Source organism: Oncorhynchus mykiss, chromosome 13 (assembly GCF_013265735.2).
Source record: "Oncorhynchus mykiss isolate Arlee chromosome 13, USDA_OmykA_1.1, whole genome shotgun sequence".
NCBI lineage: Eukaryota > Metazoa > Chordata > Actinopteri > Salmoniformes > Salmonidae > Oncorhynchus > Oncorhynchus mykiss.
In genome coordinates, this window is record NC_048577.1 from 32857642 (window position 1) to 32879420 (window position 21779).

The 21779-nt window shown below is 42.4% G+C and overlaps 1 protein-coding gene across 3 annotated transcripts in view; it reads right to left on the reverse strand.

Moving 5' to 3' along the window:
- Positions 1-21779, reverse strand: part of LOC110486143 (MAGUK p55 subfamily member 2) — a 38080-nt gene that overhangs the window by 3741 nt on the left and 12560 nt on the right. The window contains exons 2-12 of one of the 3 annotated variants that reach the window (XM_036940796.1): positions 16530-16587; positions 12753-12845; positions 6997-7149; positions 6695-6789; positions 6142-6369; positions 4563-4694; positions 4283-4385; positions 1458-1532; positions 1086-1247; positions 633-835; positions 362-502 (exon numbers count right to left, since the gene is read on the reverse strand). In XM_036940796.1, coding sequence (XP_036796691.1) covers positions 362-502; positions 633-835; positions 1086-1247; positions 1458-1532; positions 4283-4385; positions 4563-4694; positions 6142-6369; positions 6695-6730 — 1080 coding nt within the window. In that variant the 5' untranslated portion in view covers positions 6731-6789; positions 6997-7149; positions 12753-12845; positions 16530-16587. The remainder of the gene's footprint in view (positions 1-361; positions 503-632; positions 836-1085; positions 1248-1457; positions 1533-4282; positions 4386-4562; positions 4695-6141; positions 6370-6694; positions 6790-6996; positions 7150-12752; positions 12846-16529; positions 16588-21779) is intronic. The other 2 variants (XM_036940797.1, XM_036940798.1) reach the window with 2 other exon arrangements.

A 21779-nucleotide genomic window follows, 5' to 3' on the forward strand; every position in this document is an offset into this window, starting at 1 on the left:
GTTCAAAGTCACTTAAATGTTTTGTCTTTCCCATTCACCCTCTGAATGGCACACATACACAATCTATGTCTCAATTGTTCCAAGGCTTAAAAATCCTTATTTAACTGTTCTTTAACTGTGTCTTTAACTGTGCCCCTTCATCTACACTGATTGATGTGGATTTAACAGGTGACGTCAATAAGGGATCATAGCTTTCACCTGGTCAGACTATGTCATGGAAAGAGCAGGTGTCCTTAATGTTTTGTATACTCAGTGTATAATGGCTAAACAAAGTGAGGCATGTTGGTCTTCCTGAATGAAAGACATAGTCAGTAGCTGTCAGTCATTATCCATTCAGTCATTATTCTCTGTTTGGCTTCACCCTAGTGCGCACCGTCAGCTGCTTGGTGACGACTCCAGTCTCGATGGCCGACTGGTTCATGGCCTTGAGGACCTCAAAATCAGGGGCCTCGATGAACACCACGTAAGGCAGGAACTCAGACGTCCACAGTACCTTCAAGGCCTGGAAGTAGTGCAAGGAAAACGATGTCTGTAAGAGGTACCAATGTCTATAACTGTTAGAACCCTGAATTCACCCATATAGGGCTCCAGATTGGGGTGTGAGAGGTCACAATGTGGCCAATCGCTCCTACCTGAGGATTGGCGTCCAGTACACAGATGCGACCGGCCTCCACCACCTCATGGATGGAGTCCATCTTGGTGCCGTAGAGATTGCCGTCGTACTCGCCATGCTCCAGGTAGCGACCGTTCTTGATGTCTGCCTCCATCTTGCTCCGCGAGGTGAAGGCATACATCTGGCCATCCCGCTCCCCTAACTTTGGCTTTCTGGAGGTGTCTGGAGAAGGCAAGAATATCATCTACATTTCAGTTATTTAGCAGACAATCTTATCCAGAGCGACTTGCTGGAAACTATTTCAACAATCACTAGTTACTGTATGAAGGTGTCCTAACACAATGGATTCAATCCAAAAATCCAAAGAACATTCTTGGATTGTCAGAACTCTACATCAACAGCTAGCTTTAGCATGTTAGCATTTTTGTTGTTGTTGTTAATTAGTTGGAAAGTTAGCGTTAGCAACACTCACGGGGGAAGGTGGTGCCGTAGTGCTGTGGGTCAGACAGCAGCAGTTTGTTCTTCAGGCTGCGTCGGCCCACTCCCAAAGCACCAATCAGAACCAACGTCTTCCTGCGGAACGGAGGCACCTTGGCAACATCCTCATAGATCAGTAACTCATGCCTGTCAAACTCTAAGAGATAGAGAAATAGAGAGAGAAAGAGAGAGAGAGACAGAGAGAGAGAGAGAGACAGAGAGAGAGAGAGAGAGAGAGAGAGAGAGGGTGAATAAAAACAATGACAGATAAAGCCAGAGAAATACAGTGACAAATTGATAGCTTTATTTATGTGTCAACCTTTCAATGTAACCTACAGAAAATTCTCAGTATTCATAGAATTCCCACCTGCATTCTTAGTGGTTAGATACATCATCTTTTTCTTCTTGTTCTTTCCCGCCACTCCAGTACAAAGGTTTCCTGTCACAATAACACACATGTAAACAACGATGATCCCATACAAAAATAATCACACACAAACATGATCCCATACAAACTCCATCTATCCACATGCATCCACAGGTATTCACATGGTTTTCTTATTGATCATTAATTTGATTTTTACACTAGGGGGCAGTATATAACAAAGCCAAGTAGAGATCATGGGTACAAAAAGATGGAAACATTCCGAAATGGACCTGGGGCTTTCCCACCCGGAACCAATATGCATAAATATTTGTTACTAGGGGGCAGTATTTTCATTTTTGGAAAAAGAACGTTCCCGTTTTAAACGGGATATTTTGTCAGGACAAGATGCTAGAATATGCATATAATTGACAGCTTCGGATAGAAAACACTCGAACGTTTCCAAAACTGTAAAGATATTGTCTGTGAGTATAACAGAACTGATGTTGCAGGCGAAAGCCTGAGAAAAATCCAATCCGGAAGTGCCCCAGGTTTTGAAAGCGCTGCGTTCCAATGAGTCCCTATTGAGCTGTGAATGTGCCATCAACGAGCTTACGCTTTCTACGTATTCCCCAAGGTGTCTACAGCATTGTGACGTAGTTTTACGCATTTATGTTGATGAATAGCCGTAGGCGGCTACATTGCGTAAGTGGTCACATGGTGGCTCCGAGAGAGATTCTCGCGTAAAATACAGAGGTAGCCATTACTCCAATCGGTCCTACTGAAAAACGAATTGTCCCGACGGATATATTATCGAATAGATATTAGAAAAACACCTTGAGGATTGATTCTAAACAACGTTTGCCATGTTTCTGTCGATATTATGGACCTAATTTGGAATATTTTTCACCGTTTTCGTGACTGCAATTTCAGGGCGATTTCTCAGCCAAACGTGAAGAACAAACGGAGCTATTTCGCCTACAAAAATAATATTTTGGGAAAAAATTAGCTTTGGCTATCTACCTGGGAGTCTCGTGAGTGAAAACATCCGAAGTTCATCAAAGGTAAACGATTTAATTTGATTGCTTTTCTGATTTTCGTGACAAGGTTGACTGCTGCTAGCAAGGCATAATGCTATGCTAGTCTATGATAAACTTACACAAATGCTTGTCTAGCTTTGGCTGTAAAGCATATTTTGAAAATCTGAGATGACAGGGTGTTTAACAAAAGGCTAAGCTGTGTTCCAATATATTTCACTTGTGATTTTCATGAATAGGAAGATTTTCTAGGAAGATTTATGTCCGTTGCGTTATGCTAATTAGTGTCAGGCGATGATTACGCTCCCGGACCCGGGTTTGAGAGTCACAAGAAGTTAAATAAAGAGACCCGTTCTGAACGGACCCGAGGACAACTAGACCCATTCAGTATAGACCTGGTTGCTGACTCAATCCGAGTAAGGGAAACAGCAGAAAAGTGAAGTTTTGAATCTACTTTATTAACCCGGAGCTGATCACGCAAAGAGGGAGAGGAGGGAGAGGTGTCGCTCTAGCAGGTGTGGGAGGGAGTGTGTTAAGGGTGGAGGGAGGAAGAGATGAGAGATATTAACCAACAAAGCCGACTTGTGCTATAGCAAGCTAATAGCTGCCATAGCTAGGTTAATTATCATCTAATACAATTACCTAGTACCAGTCTTGACTGCATCAAAACGGGAGAAGCTAGTTAAGCTAGCTAGATAGATAGGAAGGCTAATTGAGGCTGCAGTGATTGAGGTTTCTCGTCCTACAACTACAAATAACAACAACTCCATTCAGAATATTAAGTACGAGCCTAACCGTTGACTCATGGTTGTTCCATCTTCCATTGATTAGATATCTCATAACTTTTGCCACGGAGGCTCTATGACGCTTTGATGACTTACGATTGGCCAACAACAAGCTACAAGTGACACTATCGTGAAAAGAGTGGCAGCATAAATTATACAATTTATCTCTCTCTACTGCAGCAGTCGCCTTTCGGGTATGTACGGGTCCTTTCAGACAAGTCAGTTCAAATTAAACATACCCAAAGACCCCTGACAATCATATCATATCAGATCCGACCCAGACCCGTGACATTATTTACAATTCTGGATCTGGACCCACTCGGGTCTCTGTATTCTGTACCTCACCCATCATTCCCCTCTACATAAGCTACACATCTAGGATCTGACGATGTGGCTCATATTAAATGCTGTCTGTTCATTAGTGATGAGTGAGACAGACAGACAGACAGACAGACAGACAGACAGACAGACAGACAGACAGGGGGTAAGAGTTATGAAGAGTTAATAAGGTGGGCTCCACTGGTAGGGCTGTTGGGTGACTGTATGACTGCCACACCACCAGCTATGAGTCATGACCGCAGTAAAATTCCATTTGACCTTTGAGTGATGGTTATCTCCTTCTATGCACTCTAGACACGCTTTGGTTGTACCCAACATGTTTGTGCAGTTATCCAATTATTTTTTAAATTCACTTTTATTTAACTAGGCAATTAAGAACAAATTCTTATTTACAATGACGGCCTACCGTGGAACAATGGGTTAACTGCCTTGTTCAGGTGCAGAACGACATGTTTTGACCCTGTCAGCTCGGGGATGTGATCCAGCAACCTTTCGGTTACTTGCCCAACACTCTAACAACTAGGCTACCTCCCACCCCAATACATAGCCTTCTGAAAAATGAAACAAATGAAATAAAACTGATTTAAGATGTCTGCTATACTGTGACATATGCACTGGTCCTACCTGGGGGGGGGGGGGGGGGGGGGGGGGGGGGGGGGGGGGGGGGGGGGGGCTAGCTCCACGTCTCTCTTGACAAAGGCTTTTCTCTTCTCCTCCAGCAGCTGACTGGGGATCAGCCCAGCACTGCCTCCCTCCACACAACGACGAGCCTAACAGACCCACAGGATGAACCTCTCATCAATACTTAGACCCACCAGCACTCACACGTTTACCGATAGGAACGAGTAGCCAAATATAGAGGTGATAGTATTGACAGCTGAAGCAATGCACAAAACAATGTGTTACATACAGTACAGTACATGGCAAAATAATCCCTATGCAACCACCTGCCACCAGTTGAGGTCATCCTGATTGACGATCTGCAGGATGTCACCGGTGTAGAACTTAAGCCCCGCCTCTTTACACGGGATCAAGTTGTCATTGGCCGGGTCATAGTCATAGTGACACTTCACAAACACCTAATGGGAACAGGAAGATGACACATCCAGATGGTTACGAGTCTGTTACTGTTGGATAGTGTTGAACATTTTGTGCCAAATTCAAAAAGGAGAAGCTTGAGTCGTGCACATTTCCAACTTGCAAAGTCTACATTTAAACTTAAATACATCTGCACATCTATCACTCCAGTGTTTAATTGCTATGTTGTAATTATTTCGCCACTATGACCTATGCATTGCCTTACCTCCGTTATCCTTCCTCATTTGCACACACTGTATAGACCTTTCCTATTGTGTTATTGACTGTTTGTTTGTTTAATCCATGTGTAACTCTGTGTTGTTGTCTGTGTCGCACTGCTTTGCTTTATCTTGGCCAGGTCGCAGTTATAAATGAGAAATAGTTTACAACTAGCCTACCCCGGGTTAAATAATGGTGAAATAAATCAAATGTTTATCGAAGTGTCATTTTTGCTCTAGAACCCTCCATATGTGCATTCAGAGTATAAAGCTGTATACAGTATTCCAGCTGATCACAGCAGGCCATTATCCACAAGAATGCATGAAAACAAAGCACTTTCTACAATCCTGCCATGAACTACATCAGGCCTAGTGCAAACATCAACTCTTCCTCAGCAGCCATAACACCCTTCTGCTGACGACTTGTTTGTACTTTCAGACTAACTTTCCACCCCCCCCCCCCCCCCCCCCCCCCCCAGACCACCAGCCACAGAGAAGAGAGAAGATAAAAGGGAAGAAATCCCCCCAAAATGACATAAAGGGATTACTCAGCCCCCTCTGCCTGGTGGTATCCATGACAACAAGAGGGGGTGAACACTAGCAGGCAATGTGACACTGTCATAATCCACCCCTCAAAGCATATATTCTTAGATCCAGTAAATTATGTGCAAACTGTGTAATAGATTGAAGTTCATTGGCAGGGGCAGATTAGTGCATTTTACCTACCGCAGGGCACTAGATGAGTATTTGGGTACAATAGTGGGGACCTGTCTGTGGGGTTTATGGCTCGTCTGTCTGGAGGCATGGAGCTCTTGTTAAACCTGTCTGTTGGGCTGGTAGCATGCTGTTACAGTAAGTGTTGTGTATGTTAACCCTTACCTGTCCACTAGCAGTTTGTTAGGTCACACTTCATTTTGATAGTCTGGATTGTCCATCTGTAGATTCTCTACAATCAAAAAACGATCTGTTGATAAGCAACTCAGGTTACGGTTAGGGTTAGGTTTAGAATAAGGGTTAGGGTAAGGCTTAAGGTTAGGGTAAGGCTTAAGCTTAAGGTAAGGGTTATGTTAGGGTTAGGACAAGGGTTTACGTTATGGTTAGTAGATAGTTAGTTGAAATGTTACTGATTGTCTGTTGAGCATCTACAGATGGGACTATCCCCTCCAAAATGTGTTATCGTTTGTTATTAACTCGTACTTTGTCTGGGGCCTTGGTACTTTATTGCTCGTACCTGTCCTGGCTCGTGGCCCTCCTGATAGCTGGGGAGGATCTTGAGCACCACGCTGCCACTGGCATCTTGCAGCATCTCCTGCAGCACCCTCGGGTCCTCAACCACCTCCTTCCCGTTCACCTCCTTGATGATGTCACCCGCGTGGAGGAGACCCTGCTGGTCGATCATCCCTCCGTGGAGGATCCTGGCAATCACCAGCTCCCCCGCCTCCACACGGAAAGTCACGCCCTGAACAGGTTCAAAACATATAAACCAATGGGGATGTGTGGAGTGGGATGTTGCTACTTTGGCACAAACTCTGTCCTCTCATCATTGTCCTTCTACAATGTCCAATATGTTCCATAAAATATCTAAAAATGACAAAATAATGTGAATTCCCTCTCCTGAAAAAAGGACATGAATGAGAATACACCACAATTTTACACTGTGGTTAAAACCCCTAGCCTGTTTGGGATTCAGCCAAAGGAGTAAGAGTTTACTAAAACACCTCAACTCTGGGTGCCATGCTATCTATAACAGATAGGTGATAGACAACGAGCAAGGTGGTACTAACCAGGTGTTCACCAGCTACTTTGCGGATGCCCACCATCCGGACAGTATCTGGGGGCACGGGCTGGTTGCCACCGAGTCATGGGTCTCCAGCAGAGACTGGGAACCAGTCGGCAGAGAAAGAACATTAGATTGACAGCAGACCGAGGCAATACTTCCTTAAGACTAAATAGTGTATTATGTGATGAAGGATGTGTCTACTCTGCACGTCCATGTAGGTGTATGTGTGCATTGATGTCCACATGAGTGTGTGGCTTAATGGGTATGGGTATGCGTGTGCACACTTGTGTGCGTCTGTGTGTGCACCTGAAAGTGGGGGTCGATGAGGATGCGCGTGAGCTCTGCTGCAGTGTTGCTTTGGTGTGTGAAGGGACTCAGCTCTCTGAGGATCTCCTCGACCAGCTCTACGTTGTTGTCCCTCACTGCCACCAATCTGGTCTTTTCCAGACTCTCTGGTTCCTATGGGACATAAAGAAAACACACACACACTTATTATTTTATTTGAATACATATTTGAAATATTAAAGACAAACCTCCCGCTTTGGCCTGGGTGTGTCAATGTGTAGCTCATACATGCATAATCTATGAGCAGAATGACTGTTTTACCTCAAGAAGCTACGAAATCCCTAGTTTGAAAGCGACTGTTTCTCTGTAAGCTGTGCTGCGACATTTTCCCTACATTTTCCCCCACGTGAGTCAGCCCCTCGCCATTTGAGTGACAGATAACAAAATGCACACTCTTTTCGGGATCACGTTTGTCTCGTAAGCGCCACTTTCAGAACTCCTGGCTAAAAAGTAGACAAAAGTACTGGAGAATCTCTTCTTATGGCTTGAATCCCGCTAACGGGATCAATATGACAACAGCCAGTGAAAGTGCAGGGCGCCAAATTCAAAACAACAGAAATCTCATAATTAAAATTCCTCAAACATAGAAGTATTTTACACCATTTTAAAGATAAACTTGTTGTTAATCCCACCACAATTTCCGATTTCAAAAAGGCTTTACGACGAAAGCACACCAAACGATTATGTTAGGTCTGCACCTAGTCACAGAAAAACACAGCCATTTTCCAGCCAAAGAGAGGAGTCACAAAAAGCAGAAATAAAGATAAAATTAATCACTAACCTTTGATGATCTTCGTCAGATGACACTCATAGGACTTCATGTTACGCAATACATGTATGTTTTGTTCGATAAAGTTAATATACAAAAATCGGAGTTTACATTGGCGCGTTATGTTTAGTAGTTCCAAAACATCCGGTGATTTTGCAGAGAGCCACATCAATTTACAGAAATACTCATAATAAACCTTGATAAAAGATACAACTATTATGCATGGAATTATAGATACACTTCTCCTTAATGCAACCTCTGTGTCAGATTTCAAAAGACCTTTACCGAAAAAGCACACCATGCAATAATACAGCGCTCAGACAACAAATCAAGCCATACAGATATCCACCATGGTGTGGAGTCAACAAAAGTCAGAAATAACATTATAAATATTAACTTACCTTTGATGATCTTAATCAGAATGCACTCCCAGGAATCCCAGTTCCACAATAAATGTTTGATTTGTTCGATAAAGTCCATAATTTATGTCCAAATACCTCCTTTTTGTTCGCTCGTTTAGTCCAGTAATCCAAATTCATGACGCGCGAGCAGACGAAAAGAACAGTCAGTTCCGTTACAGTCTGGAGAAGCATGTCAAACGAAGAATAGAATCAATCTTTAGGATGTTTTTATCATAAATCTTCAATAATGTTCCAACCTGAGAATTCCTTTGTCCTCAGAAATTAAATGGAACTCAAGCTAACTTTCACGTGAACGCGCGTGACCAGCTCATGCCACTCTGCCAGACCACTGACTCATTCAGCTCCCATTCCCCCCTCCTTCACAGTAGAAGCATCAAACAAGGTTCTAAAGACTGTTGACATCTAGTGGAAGCCTTAGGAAGTGCAATTTGACCCCATAGACACTGTATATTCGATAGGCAAAGAGTTGAAAAACTACAAATTTATTGAACTATTTCCCACTTCCTGTTTGAATTTTTCTCAGGTTTTTGCCTGCCATTTGAGTTCTGTTATACTCACAAACTTCATTCAAACAGTTTTAGAAACTTCAGAGTGTGTTCTATCCAAATCTACTAATGATATGCATACAGTAGGGCAAAAAGTATTTAGTCAGCCACCAATTGTGCATGTTTCCCACTTAAAAAGATGAGAGAGGCCTGTAATTTTCATCATAGGTACACTTCAACTATGACAGACAAAATGAGATTTTTTTTTCAACCAGAAAATCACATTGTAGGATTTTTAATGAATTTATTTGCAAATTATGGTGGAAAATAAGTATTTGGTCACCTACAAACAAGCAAGATTTCTGGCTCTCACAGACCTGTAACTTCTTCTTTAAGAGGCTCCTCTGTCCTCCACTCGTTACCTGTATTAATGGCACCTGTTTGAACTTGTTATCAGTATAAAAGACACCTGTCCACAACCTCAAACAGTCACACTCCAAACTCCACTATGGCCAAGACCAAAGAGCTGTCAAAGGACACCAGAAACAAAATTGTAGACCTGCACCAGGCTGGGAAGACTGAATCTGCAATAGGTAAGCAGCTTTGTTTGAAGAAATCAACTGTAGGAGCAATTAGTAGGAAATGGAAGACATACAAGACCACTGATAATCTCCTTCGATCTGGGGCTCCACGCACGATCTCACCCCGTGGGGTAAAAATTATCACAAGAATGGTGAGCAAAAATCCCAGAACCACACGGGGGGACCTAGTGAATGACCTGCAGAGAGCTGGGACCAAAGTAACAAAGCCTACCATCAGTAACACACTACGCCGCCAGGGACTCAAATCCTGCAGTGCCAGACGTGTCCCCCTGCTTAAGCCAGTACATGTCCAGGCCCGTCTGAAGTTTGCTAGAGAGCATTTGGATGATCCAGAAGAAGATTGGGAGAATGACATATGGTCAGATGAAACCAAAATATAACTTTTTGGTAAAAACTCAACTCGTCGTGTTTGGAGGACAAATAATGCTGAGTTGCATCCAAAGAACACCATACCTACTGTGAAGCATGGGGGTGGAAACATCATGCTTTGGGGCTGTTTTTCTGCAAAGGGACCAGGACAACTGATCCGTGTAAAGGAAAGAATGAATGGGGCCATGTATTGTGAGATTTTGAGTGAAAACCTCCTTCCATCAGCAAGGGCATTGAAGATGAAACATGGCTGGGTCTTTCAGCATGACAATGATCCCAAACACACTGCCCGGGCAACGAAGGAGTGGCTTCGTAAGAAGCATTTCAAAGTCCTGGAGTGGCCTAGCCAGTCTCCAGATCTCAATACCATAGACAATCTTTGGAGGGAGTTGAGAGTTCGTGTTGCCCAGCAACAGCCCCAAAACGTCACTGCTCTAGAGGCGATCTGCATGGAGGAATGGGCCAAAATACCAGCAACAGTGTGTGAAAACCTTGTTTTACAGAAAACATTTGACCTCTGTCATTGCCAACAAAGGGTATATAACAAAGTATTTGAGATAAACTTTTGTTATTGACCAAATACTTATTTTCCACCATAATTTGCAAATAAATTCATTAAAAATCCTACAATGTTATTTTCTGGATTTTTTTCTTCTCATTTTGTCTGTCATAGTTGAAGTGTACCTATGATGAATATTACAGGCCTCTCTCATCTTTTTATGTGGGCCTGAGTAGCAGGCAGTTTACTCTGGGCACCTTATTCATCCAAGCTACTCAGTACTGCCCCCTGCCATAAGAAGTTATTAAGATGGAAATAAATATGTTTCAGAATGGTTTGGTTATTTAAAAATAGTAAGTACACATACTTTGCACCTTAAAATATATATAAAAATCTTTCAAAATCATTGAAACTTTTATTTTGCTCTCTTTGACTTTAATCTGATTAATTAAGTATTTTTCATCAAAGTAGAGTGGAAGCCATTAATACTTCACAGAGTCTCCAAGATCCGCCCAAAATGTCCTTACTGCCTGGCTGACTTTCCCTTTGAAGTTCATTCACAGAGGGAAATGAGTTCAAAGTCAGCTGATCATATCTTTAATGTAAAAGCAGATGCTTGAAAGTAATTATTGAGAGAATTAGTGGACATGAACAACTGAAGGGACGGGCCAGACATGACCCTGGGTTCTGGGACTGAGTGGCATCTGGCACGAGCCTGGAATTTAGGCTTCCAGCCCAGTAGTTGTCTTAAGAGCAGATTTAGGATCCATCTATTCTTCTTTAACGTAAACTTAACATGAAGAGGGATTTAGCAAATCTGTACTGGGATCAACACTTAAAGGCAAAGTGACCCACCTACACAGAGTATATGGGCCTCACTGCCAGACCAATTTAATTAGATTTTTTTTTAATCATGCCACATGGTGGACAAGTAGTGCACCTACACCTTAAATCTGATTCATTGACAAACTGTGGTTCAAGGCAAATCAATATGTCAGGCCTCCCTTAGAAGCGCAAATTTTAGTCTGGGCTGTCACTTCTCATTTCCCCTGTAGGGGAGAGCCAGCGAGTGTGTGTGTGTGTGTGTGTGTGTGTGTGTGTGTGTGTGTGTGTGTGAGAGAGAGAGAGAGAGAGAGAGAGAGAGAGAGAGAGAGAGAGAGAGAGAGAGAGAGACATAGAGTAACTCCTCTCATCATCTGACATCAAAGCGGTCCAGCAGCAGTCATTAGTGCTGGGGCATGACAGTTCCACATCCTCAGATGTCGACATAGTTTGAGATTATATTACCCTCTTCAAGAGATGGCCTAATTTAAATCATTTAATTTACTTGCCCCAACTAATCATGAATAAATGAATAACACAATTATAAAGACCTGTTGTGCTTTAAAAAAAAGATCTGTGTCTTAGTAGCCTTTGTTCCAAACCAACCCCCTGCATTTCCAGCAACAGTACCCAGATACATCCCCTTTAATCACTGAGCAAGACTTAGTAGCCTTTGTTCCAAACCGACCCCCTGCATTTACAGCAACAATACCCAGATACTTCCCCTTTAATCACTGAGCAAGACTTAATAGCGTTTGTTCCAAACCAACCCCTGCATGTCCGGCAACAGTACCCAGACACTTCCCCTTTAATCACTGAGAAAGACTTAGTAGCCTTTGTTCCAAACCAACCCCCTGCATTTCCAGCAACAGTACACAGACACTTCCCCTTTAATCACTGAGCAAGACTTAGTAGCCTTTGTTCCAAACCAACCGCCTGCATTTCCAGCAACAGCACCCAGACACGTCCCCTTTAATCACTGAGTAAGACTTAGTAGCCTTTGTTCCAAACCAACCCCCTGCATTTCCAACAACAGTACCCATACACATCCCCTTTAATCACTGAGCAAGACTTCAATGAAAGGTGCAAAACCCTTCTCCTTGGGTACCATTAATTGAACAAAAGGCTAAACACCCTATTTATTTCCTAAGCAATTGAATGATTCCTCTTTCTGTCTCCTTTGTTTACAGCTGTGGTTTCCTTTTCCCCTCAGACATGGAGAGAGTTGTAATGACTTACAGCTCTCCCTGCTATTTTCATTTGGTAGTAAATCATTTAACGGATTTGCAAAGGTTGATGCGTCCCACCTTTTTTAAAATGCATGTCAGCAGAAGGGGGATATCAGTTGCAATTACATGCTGTAATGCCCCTCACCTTTTATAGAATGCATGTTCAGAGGGAGGGTGTCAGTTTACATGGCATTGTCTCTGTTGCCATACAGGGTTGTGAGTTCGTAAAGGCTTGAATGAGTGATAGCTTCTGGGAACGTGCAATGTATTTTTGGCACTGGAAATTCTTGGTTTTAGGACTGTGGGCCTTATTCAATCACTCTCTCTGGTGTGTGTGTGTGTGTGTGTGTGTGTGTGTGTGTGTGTGTGTGTGTGTGTGTGTGTGTGTGACCCTACATACTAGGCCTATACTTTTCACCTTGCTCTAACTCACTACAAGGCTCTGTGTAGGCCTGTGTGTGAATACATCCTGCCATGTTTGACTGTATGTATACAAGGTCTCTCTCTCTCTCTGACTTACCACGGGGCTGTCTATGATGCCCTTGAGGAAGATGAGGTCCAGGTCATTGGCGGTGGTGGATACTCAGGGTATCCAGGACCTGGGGGGGTACCACTATACACAGAGACAGAAACACAGATACAGATTTTGAGGAATGAGTTACACCCAGCTTCACAATGAGACACAGAAACACAGATACAGATTCAGAGGAACGAGTCACACCCAGCTTCACACAGAGACACAGAAACACAGATACAGATTCATAGGAATGAGTTACACCCAGCTTCACACAGAGACACAGAAACACAGATACAGATTCAGAGGAATGAGTTAGAACCAGCTTCACACAGAGACACAAAAACACAGACACAGATTCAAAGGAATGAGTTACACCCAGCTTCACAATGAGACACAGAAACACAGATACAGATTCAGAGGAACGAGTCACACCCAGCTTCACACAGAGACACAGAAACACAGATTCGGAGGAATGAGTTACACCCAGCTTCACACAGAGACACAGATACAGATTCAGAGAAATGAGATACACCCAGCTTCACACATAAACACAGAAACACAGATACAGTTTCAGTGGAATGAGTTACACCAAGATTCATACAGAGACACAGAAACACAGACAGAGATTCAGAGGAACAAGTTACACCCAGCTTCACACAGAGACACAGATACAGATTCAGAGAAATGAGTTAGACCCAGCTTCACACAGAGACACAGAAACACAGATACAGATTCAAAGGAACGAGTTACACCCAGCTTCACACAGAGACACAGAAACACAGATACAGATTCAGAGGAACGAGTCACACCCAGCTTCACACAGAGACACAGAAACACAGATACAGATTCAGAGAAATGAGTTACACCCAGCTTCACACAGAGACACAGATACAGATTCAGAGAAATGAGATACACCCAGCTTCAGACATAAACACAGAAACACAGACAGATATTCAGAGGAACAAGTTACACCCAGCTTCAAACAGAGACACAGAAACACAGACAGATATTCAGAGGAACAAGTTACACCCAGCTTCAAACAGAGACACAGATACACAGATACAGCTTCAAAGGAACGAGTTACACCCAGCTTCACACTGAGACACAGAGACACAGACACAGATTCAAAGGAATGAGTTACACCCAGCTTCACAATGAGACACAGAAACACAGATACAGATTCAGAGGAACGAGTCACACCCAGCTTCACACAGATTCACAGAAACACAGATACAGATTCAGAGGAATGAGTTACACCCAGCTTCACACAGAGACACAGATACAAATTCAGAGAAATGAGATACACCCAGCTTCGCACATAAACACAGAAACACTGATACAGTTTCAGTGGAATGAGTTACACCAAGATTCATACAGAGACACAGAAACACAGACAGAGATTCAGAGGAACAAGTTACACCCAGCTTCACACAGAGACACATATTCAGAGAAATGAGTTAGACCCAGCTTCACACAGAGACACAGAAACACAGATACAGATTCAAAGGAATGAGTTACACCCAGCTTCACAATGAGACAAAGAAACACAGATACAGATTCAAAGGAATGAGTTACACCCAGCTTCACACAGAGACACAGAAACACAGATACAGATTCAAAGGAATGAGTTACACCCAGCTTCACACAGAGACACAGAGACACAGAGACACAGATATAGATTCAGCGGAATGAGTTACACCCAGCCTCACAAAGAGACACAGAAACACAGAGACACAGATACAGATTCAGAGGAATGAGTTACGCCCAGCTTCACAATGAGACACAGAAACACAGATACAGTCAGAGGAATGAGTTAGACCCAGCTTCACACAGAGACACAGATTCAGAGAAATGAGTTAGACCCAGCTTCACACAGAGACACAGAAACACAGATACAGATTCAAAGGAATGAGTTACACCCAGCTTCACAATGAGACAAAGAAACACAGATACAGATTCAAAGGAATGAGTTACACCCAGCTTCACACAGAGACACAGAAACACAGATACAGATTCAAAGGAATGAGTTACACCCAGCTTCACACAGAGACACAGATACAGATTCAAAGGAACGAGTTACACCCAGCTTCACACAGAGACACAGAAACACAGATACAGATTCAAAGGAACGAGTTACACCCAGCTTCACACAGAGACACAGAGACACAGAGACACAGATACAAATTCAGAGGAATGAGTTACACCCAGCCTCACAAAGAGACACAGAAACACAGAGACACAGATACAGATTCAGAGGAATGAGTTATGCCCAGCTTCACAAAGAGACACAGAAACACAGATACAGTCAGAGGAATGAGTTAGACCCAGCTTCATACAGCAACACAAAAACACAGACACAGATTCAGAGGAATGAGTTTACACCCAGCTTCACACAGAGAAATAGGACTAATTCAGGACTGACCCTTGGAAAGAGGAAAGACTCGCCCTTTTGCGAAGGCAAGTTAAACTTGAAGTGAAAGTTTTGGAGGAGTTATCACATTTTTACTGCCAAGGTTCAGGAGCTTTTCCGGACCACCTTGAATGGATCATCAGTTTTAGCTTCATCTCATAAAACCTTCAGCAGGCAGCTAAATGTATAAAGCAAGCGGTTGTTTTACAGCCTTCCAACTCAATTTACAGCCCAGTCATGAAGCTCCCCCCGTTATTAAACAAGATTTGTAGCTGTATGCTGTCTCTGCATTTCTGCACCCAGCTATGAGTGACTAAGCTATGAGTGACTAAGCTATGAGTGACTAAGCTATGAGTGACAAAGCTATGAGTGACTAACAATGACATGTACATTTCGTTAGCATGTCACTCTCCAGTACAGGATATAAGGACTTTACAAAATAGATATACACATCGTTAGTCACAATCAATGGCCGCATCCTATACTGTCATAGTATCTCATACGTGGTTTGCCCAAGGTCTCAGTTGACCATCTGCTATTGATTAAAAAAATCCATTTTGAGGTAGCTATGTCCCAGAGAAAACAATAAGTGCTCATACAGTATCTTCTCTCTATATCACTGCTGGGTAACATTTGTGTATCTTAAAGGGGCAATCAACAGTAAAAAATAAATAATAATGTTTACCAACCACTGTTTCAGTAAAAAGCTGAGGGGATGAGGCTGGAGAAATGTTACCACTCTCAAATTCATATAAAGAGCTATGGATGCAAATAGAATTTTAACCATGTTTTGAGGTTATACAGTGTTTGTGTACATTTATGTTGTTTAAAAACATTGGAGTAAAACAAGCTTATTTTGGGTTGTGATGGGGCACGGCAGTTGAACTAAGCTCATGAGGCATTTATAATTTATATTCTTCAAGAATCAATGGGCGCATATCATTGATTTATAAGTCAACAAATGGATGTTGCAACTGCAGATTGCCCTTTAATGTCAAGTGTGACCCAAGACTCCCTCCACCAAATCCCAAAACTTATGCAGGAAAAGATGGCGGCAGTTGTCTGGACAAGCAGTGAAAAATGGGTCTACTTCCAGGAAGTAACAGTGTCAGTTCAATCTCCATTTAGGGGACACATTATACGGCTTCATTAAAGTAGCCCTTTTCTTGCTGCGGCATTGAGAAACTGTGGGTCTTAATGGCTGTGTGGTGTGTTTATGGATGTGGGTGTCATATAGAACATGGGGAGGCCCCATTTTTCAGAGCTACAGAGAGGAGATGAGCTGGGTAAGGGAGGAAGAGGTTGAGGGGCTGGAGGAAGGAAAGGAGGGGTGGAAGGAGGAAAGGAAGGGAGAGGAAAACAAAACTCACCACGCTCGGTGCCAGTCAACGCCACAGGCATGTTGAGGCTTTAGTCAAACTGTGTCAGCTGCCGGCAGAGAGGAGAAGAAGAGAGAGAGAGAGAGGGCGAGAGAGACAGAGATAGAGGGGGGGACATTAATAAACATTTAGTTTAATAAAAGATTCTTTGTATTGAGGGTGTTCCCTCATGTGTGCATGCATGTGAGCCAGAACAGACATCCATTTTGAATGCGGTCATCAGAGCTAAAATGGATGGTAGAGGCCTTCACGGGCCAAAAAAATTGGACACGTTCCAAAATGGGGTTTTCCCATCCGGACCCGATATGCATAAATTCATTTAAAAAATATAAAACCCATTCCGAACGGACCCGATGACAACTAGACCCTTTTCGTATAGACCTGGTCGGTTCCAGACCCGGTCTGAATGAGGGAAGCAGCAGAAAAATCGATTTTTAAGGTACTTAATTAACCGGAGCTGATAAAACATGAGGGAGAGGAAGAGAGAGGACCAGGTGCTGTACTGTGTGTGAAGTTTACTGTGAGTATGAGCGAGTGACACATTGAACAGGGAGGAGGGGGGAGACGAGAGACAGAAACCAACCAAGCCGACTCGTGCTATAGTAGACTAATAGCTGCTATAGCTAGGTTATTTATCATTCAACAAGATTATTTGGTACCGGTTTTGGCTGCATCTAACCGGGAGGAGCTAGTTTAACCCTCTGCCCCCCCCCCCCCCCAGTTAACTAGCTAGGCTAATTGAGGTGGCTGTATGACCTTTCTCGTCCAACACAGTTACAAACAACAAGAGGTCCATTCAGAAAACACAGTGCCTTGCAAAAGTATTCAGCCCCCTTGGCGTTTTTCCTGTTTTGTTGCATTACAACCTGTAATTTAAATTGATTTTTATTTGGATTTCATGTAATGGACATACACAAAAAAGTCCTAATTGGTGAAGTAAAACAAAAAAATTACTTGTTTCACAAAATTCCAAAAAATTCCAAATGGAAAAGTGGTGCGTGCTTATGTATTCACCCCTTTGCTATGAAGCCCCTAAATAAGATCTGGTATAACCAATTACCTTCAGAAGTCACATAATTTGTTAGATTGCACACAGGTGGACTTTATTTAAGTGTCACATGATCTGTCACATGATCTCAGTATATATATACACCTGTTCTAAAAGGCCCCAGAGTCTGCAACACAACTAAGCAAGCGTCACCACCAAGCAAGCGGCACCATGAAGACCAAGGAGCTCTCCAAACAGGTCAGTGGCAAAGTTGTGGAGAAGTACAGATCATATCCATCCTGCCCTGCCTTTCTAAAGTCTTCGATAGCCAAGTTAACAAACAGATCACTGACCATTTCGAATCCCATCACTGACCATTCTCCACTTTGCAATCCGGTTTCCGAGCTGGTCACGGGTGCACCTCAGCCACGCTCAAGGTACTAAACGATATCATAACCGCCATTGATAAAAGACAGTACTATGCAGCCGCCTTCATCGACCTGGCCAAGGCTTTCGAATCTGTCAATCACCGTATTCTTAAATTATTTTTTTTTACAATAAATTTATTGCCATTTCTCTTTTTACAATTTAACAATCAGAAAAATATGACACAGATAATGCCCCTTTACTCCTTCCACCTACACAAAACACCATGCTACATGGGGGCACATCGTGCAAAACCCTTCCCTCCCCAACACAGGAACACCCCCCTCCCTCCCCTCTACCGGTATTAGCTTCACTCATTAACAACAACAAAAATAACCAGAATGACCTTCACATTCCATGCTAGAAAAAAAATCATTCAACACAAAAATAAATAATAACATTATATGAATGACGAAGTAATGAGGCAGCTAAGGTGACGTCTCTAGCTGTGCATTTATTGTCTGCAATGACTGCCAATGTAATGGATCTGGTTTTGCTACAAATATTAACTGGTAGAACAGAATCATCTCCAAGAAGAATAAGGGAAGGATTTAGTTTGTACCGTCATATTAGTGACCTGTGATAAGATCTGAATAATGTCTTTCCAATAATTGCATAGTTCAGGGCAGGACAAAAACATATGCATAAGTGTGCCCACTCCCGTTTTACACCTTAGGAAAAATGTTGAATATTTAGAATTGATCTTATACAGTCTCTCTGATGCCTTGTGTTAAATGAAAGACCCTGAGCATCTAAAAAAGAGCTTTCCCCATTTCTCATCCTCAACGAGACATCATGCCACGTCATGCAAAGGTCATCATGCCACGTCATGCAAAGGTCATCATGCCACGTCATGCAAAGGTCATCATGCCACGTCATGCAAAAGTCATCATGCCACTTCATGCAAGCGTTCAGAGGTTCATCGTTCCCCAACAGAGCTTGAAGCCGAGGGTACATGTAAGAAATGACACCTTTTAACCCTTTCCTTTCCAGCCACAGTTAATCAGTTATAGGTTTACTCATGGGATGAATCCTACCTCCCTGATGTGTGGCAATATAATGCCTAACCTGGCGGTATTTAATTTAAAGAAATGAGTTGAGGTAACTGAAAATGAGATGCCAGTTGTGGAAAGGATAGTAGTTCACCTTCTCTATAGAGATTACCAAATTCCTTTGAACCAAGAAAATAATACCATCTCTCAGGGCTTTGGGTAAGATGGGGTTATTATACAAAGGTGTTTGTTCATATATAGATCTAAGCCCTTCTGTTTGTTTACAGACTTCAATCCATGTATTTAAAGTGTTTTTAATGAAAGGGTTGTTTATGAGACCTTGAAAGCTTTAGGTGGGCTAATATAAGGTATAGATGCCAATGTGGCAGGGGTCAGACACTCCTCTATCTGTCTCCAAGAGGGTGAACTTGGTGTTGTATCTTGTCATACCCACACAGCCTTTAACTGAGATGCCCAGTAAAACAACTGAATGTCAGGTAGAGTTCTGCATAGCTGCCCTGTTAAAAGGCATAATTATACTATTCAATAGGTTTATTTTATATCCTGAAAAGGTCCCATATTCTTTCAGGATGTCAACTCATGTTCGGAGTGAAATTTCTGGTTTAGCGAGGTAAAGAAAAATGTCATCGGCATAGAGCGAGACAAGATGTTCACGCCCACCTATACGAACACCATGGATGGATGGATGAGATCTTAAAGCTTCTGCCAGTGGCTCTATAGCCAAAGAAAAAAAGGAGCGGACTTGCGGGACCACCCTGTCTTGTGCCACGTGATAGGGAGAACTGTGAGGAAATGTTCCCATTAGTCTACCGGACATTTGTACAGTAATCTAATCAGACCTACATACTTAGGTCCAATATTCATCATCTGTAAAACTTCAAACAGGTAGTTCCATGCTATACGGTCAATATTTTTCAGCATCTAATGAACCCGCCACTACAGATTCTTGGTCATAATACATAATATTAAATAATCCTCTGATATTATCAGGAGATGAGCGGTTTCTTACAAAGCCTGTTTAGTCCACATCAACCAAGTCCGGAAGAACCTTATCCAGTCTAAGAGCTATGAGTTTCGCAAGAATCTTGTATGAAGTGTTCAATAGAGATATGACCCACAAAGCAGAGGATCTTTCCCAGATTTTAACAAAACTGTGATCAGTGCCTGTTCAAATGTGTCTGGGAGCTTTTCTGTCTCTATGGCATAATTAAACATACTGCAGAAAGGCTCAATTAGTTTGGGTAAAAAGGATCGATAGAATTCAATAGGGAATCCGTCTAACCCTGGTGATTTTCCTCAAGCAGTGTTGAAAATGGATTCCCTAATTTCCTCTGAGGTAATCTCTTTCTCCAGGTGCTCTCTATCCTCATCACTTAAAGTTTGTAAATTGAGTTTGTTCAAAAACTCATGCATTGTGGCAGGGACATCCCCTTCAGACTTGTACAATGTTTTATAAAACTCCCTGAAGACTAGATTAATTTTCTCAGGATTGAACAACTGTGTTATTGGGTAGCTTAATAGAGCTCATAACTCTACTCTAACTCTCTTATCTGCCAAGCAAGCAACTTTCCTGCTTCATCTCCATGTTCGTAGTAGTTTTGTTTTGTTCTCCGAAGAGCATTTTCCACTTTATGGGTCATCAGGGTGTTATGTTCCAATCGAGTCAAATTTTTGTAGAGTTGAGTCGTCAAATGTTACACTATGTCCATTTTCCATTGAATCTACTTGAGCCTTATACATCTTACGAGCACCTGAACTAAAGGCTATGATTTGGGGGGGGGGGGGGGGGGGGGGCAGAGTTGTTATCGGTGCTAAAAAATATGTCTATATGAGTGTTCAGAAATGTTACAAATGTGGGATTATTTAGTAAGTATGTGCCAAACCTCCATCTTCTTGAGGGTGGTTGTGTTTTACTGAGTGGTACTGAAGCCAGCAGGGCAGAATGATCTGATATACATCTTGGTAAGTACTTACACCCAGTAGTTAAACTTTCCTTGGCTGCAGGAATAAGAAATACGTAAATGAAAGTAACTGTTATGGACAGGGGAGTAAAATGAGTATTCTTTAACCTTTTGGTTGTGAAATCTCCAGAAGTCCAAAATGTTTCATTTCTGCATTTAACATTTTAGCTGCCTGTGTGAGGTTGATACTATTAGAGGAATATCTATCACTGGAAGGGTCCAGTACCAAGTTAAAACCCCTTGCCATTATGATCTCTGATGATGGGCACATTAACTTCAAAAAGATGTCTTGGTAACAATTTAGGATCATCATGTTTAGGCCCATACATATTCACAATGATAATGGGCTCCATGTTAATGAAACCTTGAATGATAGCAAACCTACCCCCTTTGTCTTTAATCTGAGATTGTATCTGGAAGGGGCAATGCTTATTCATGAGTATGGCCACCCCTCTTGCCCGAGAGGTGAAAGATGAATAGTACACTTGACTGGGCATTTAGTACCTTAATGTTAAGTGTCATAAATGTATAGATATTAGGTGCCGACATCTTTAAAGAAAATAAGACATGGGGAAAAAGAAAAACCAAATTGCATTGAGTCTACAACTTGTACAAAATGAAATGATGAAGTATAAAGTAGTAAACATCTTGTGAGCTAATACCCTGACCCTACCACAAACCTACCCAACCTCCTCCCCAACTGAGGGAGTTAAAGAACTCATATCCTTAGACGCTAGACTTTAAGCTAGATGTACCTGCTATGCATAGCATCGCTCGAATTAGGTTAATTCTAAATGACATGTAGATGGAATTAGAAGTACATTGACTGTTCCTTGTAGCATGAAAAAATTGT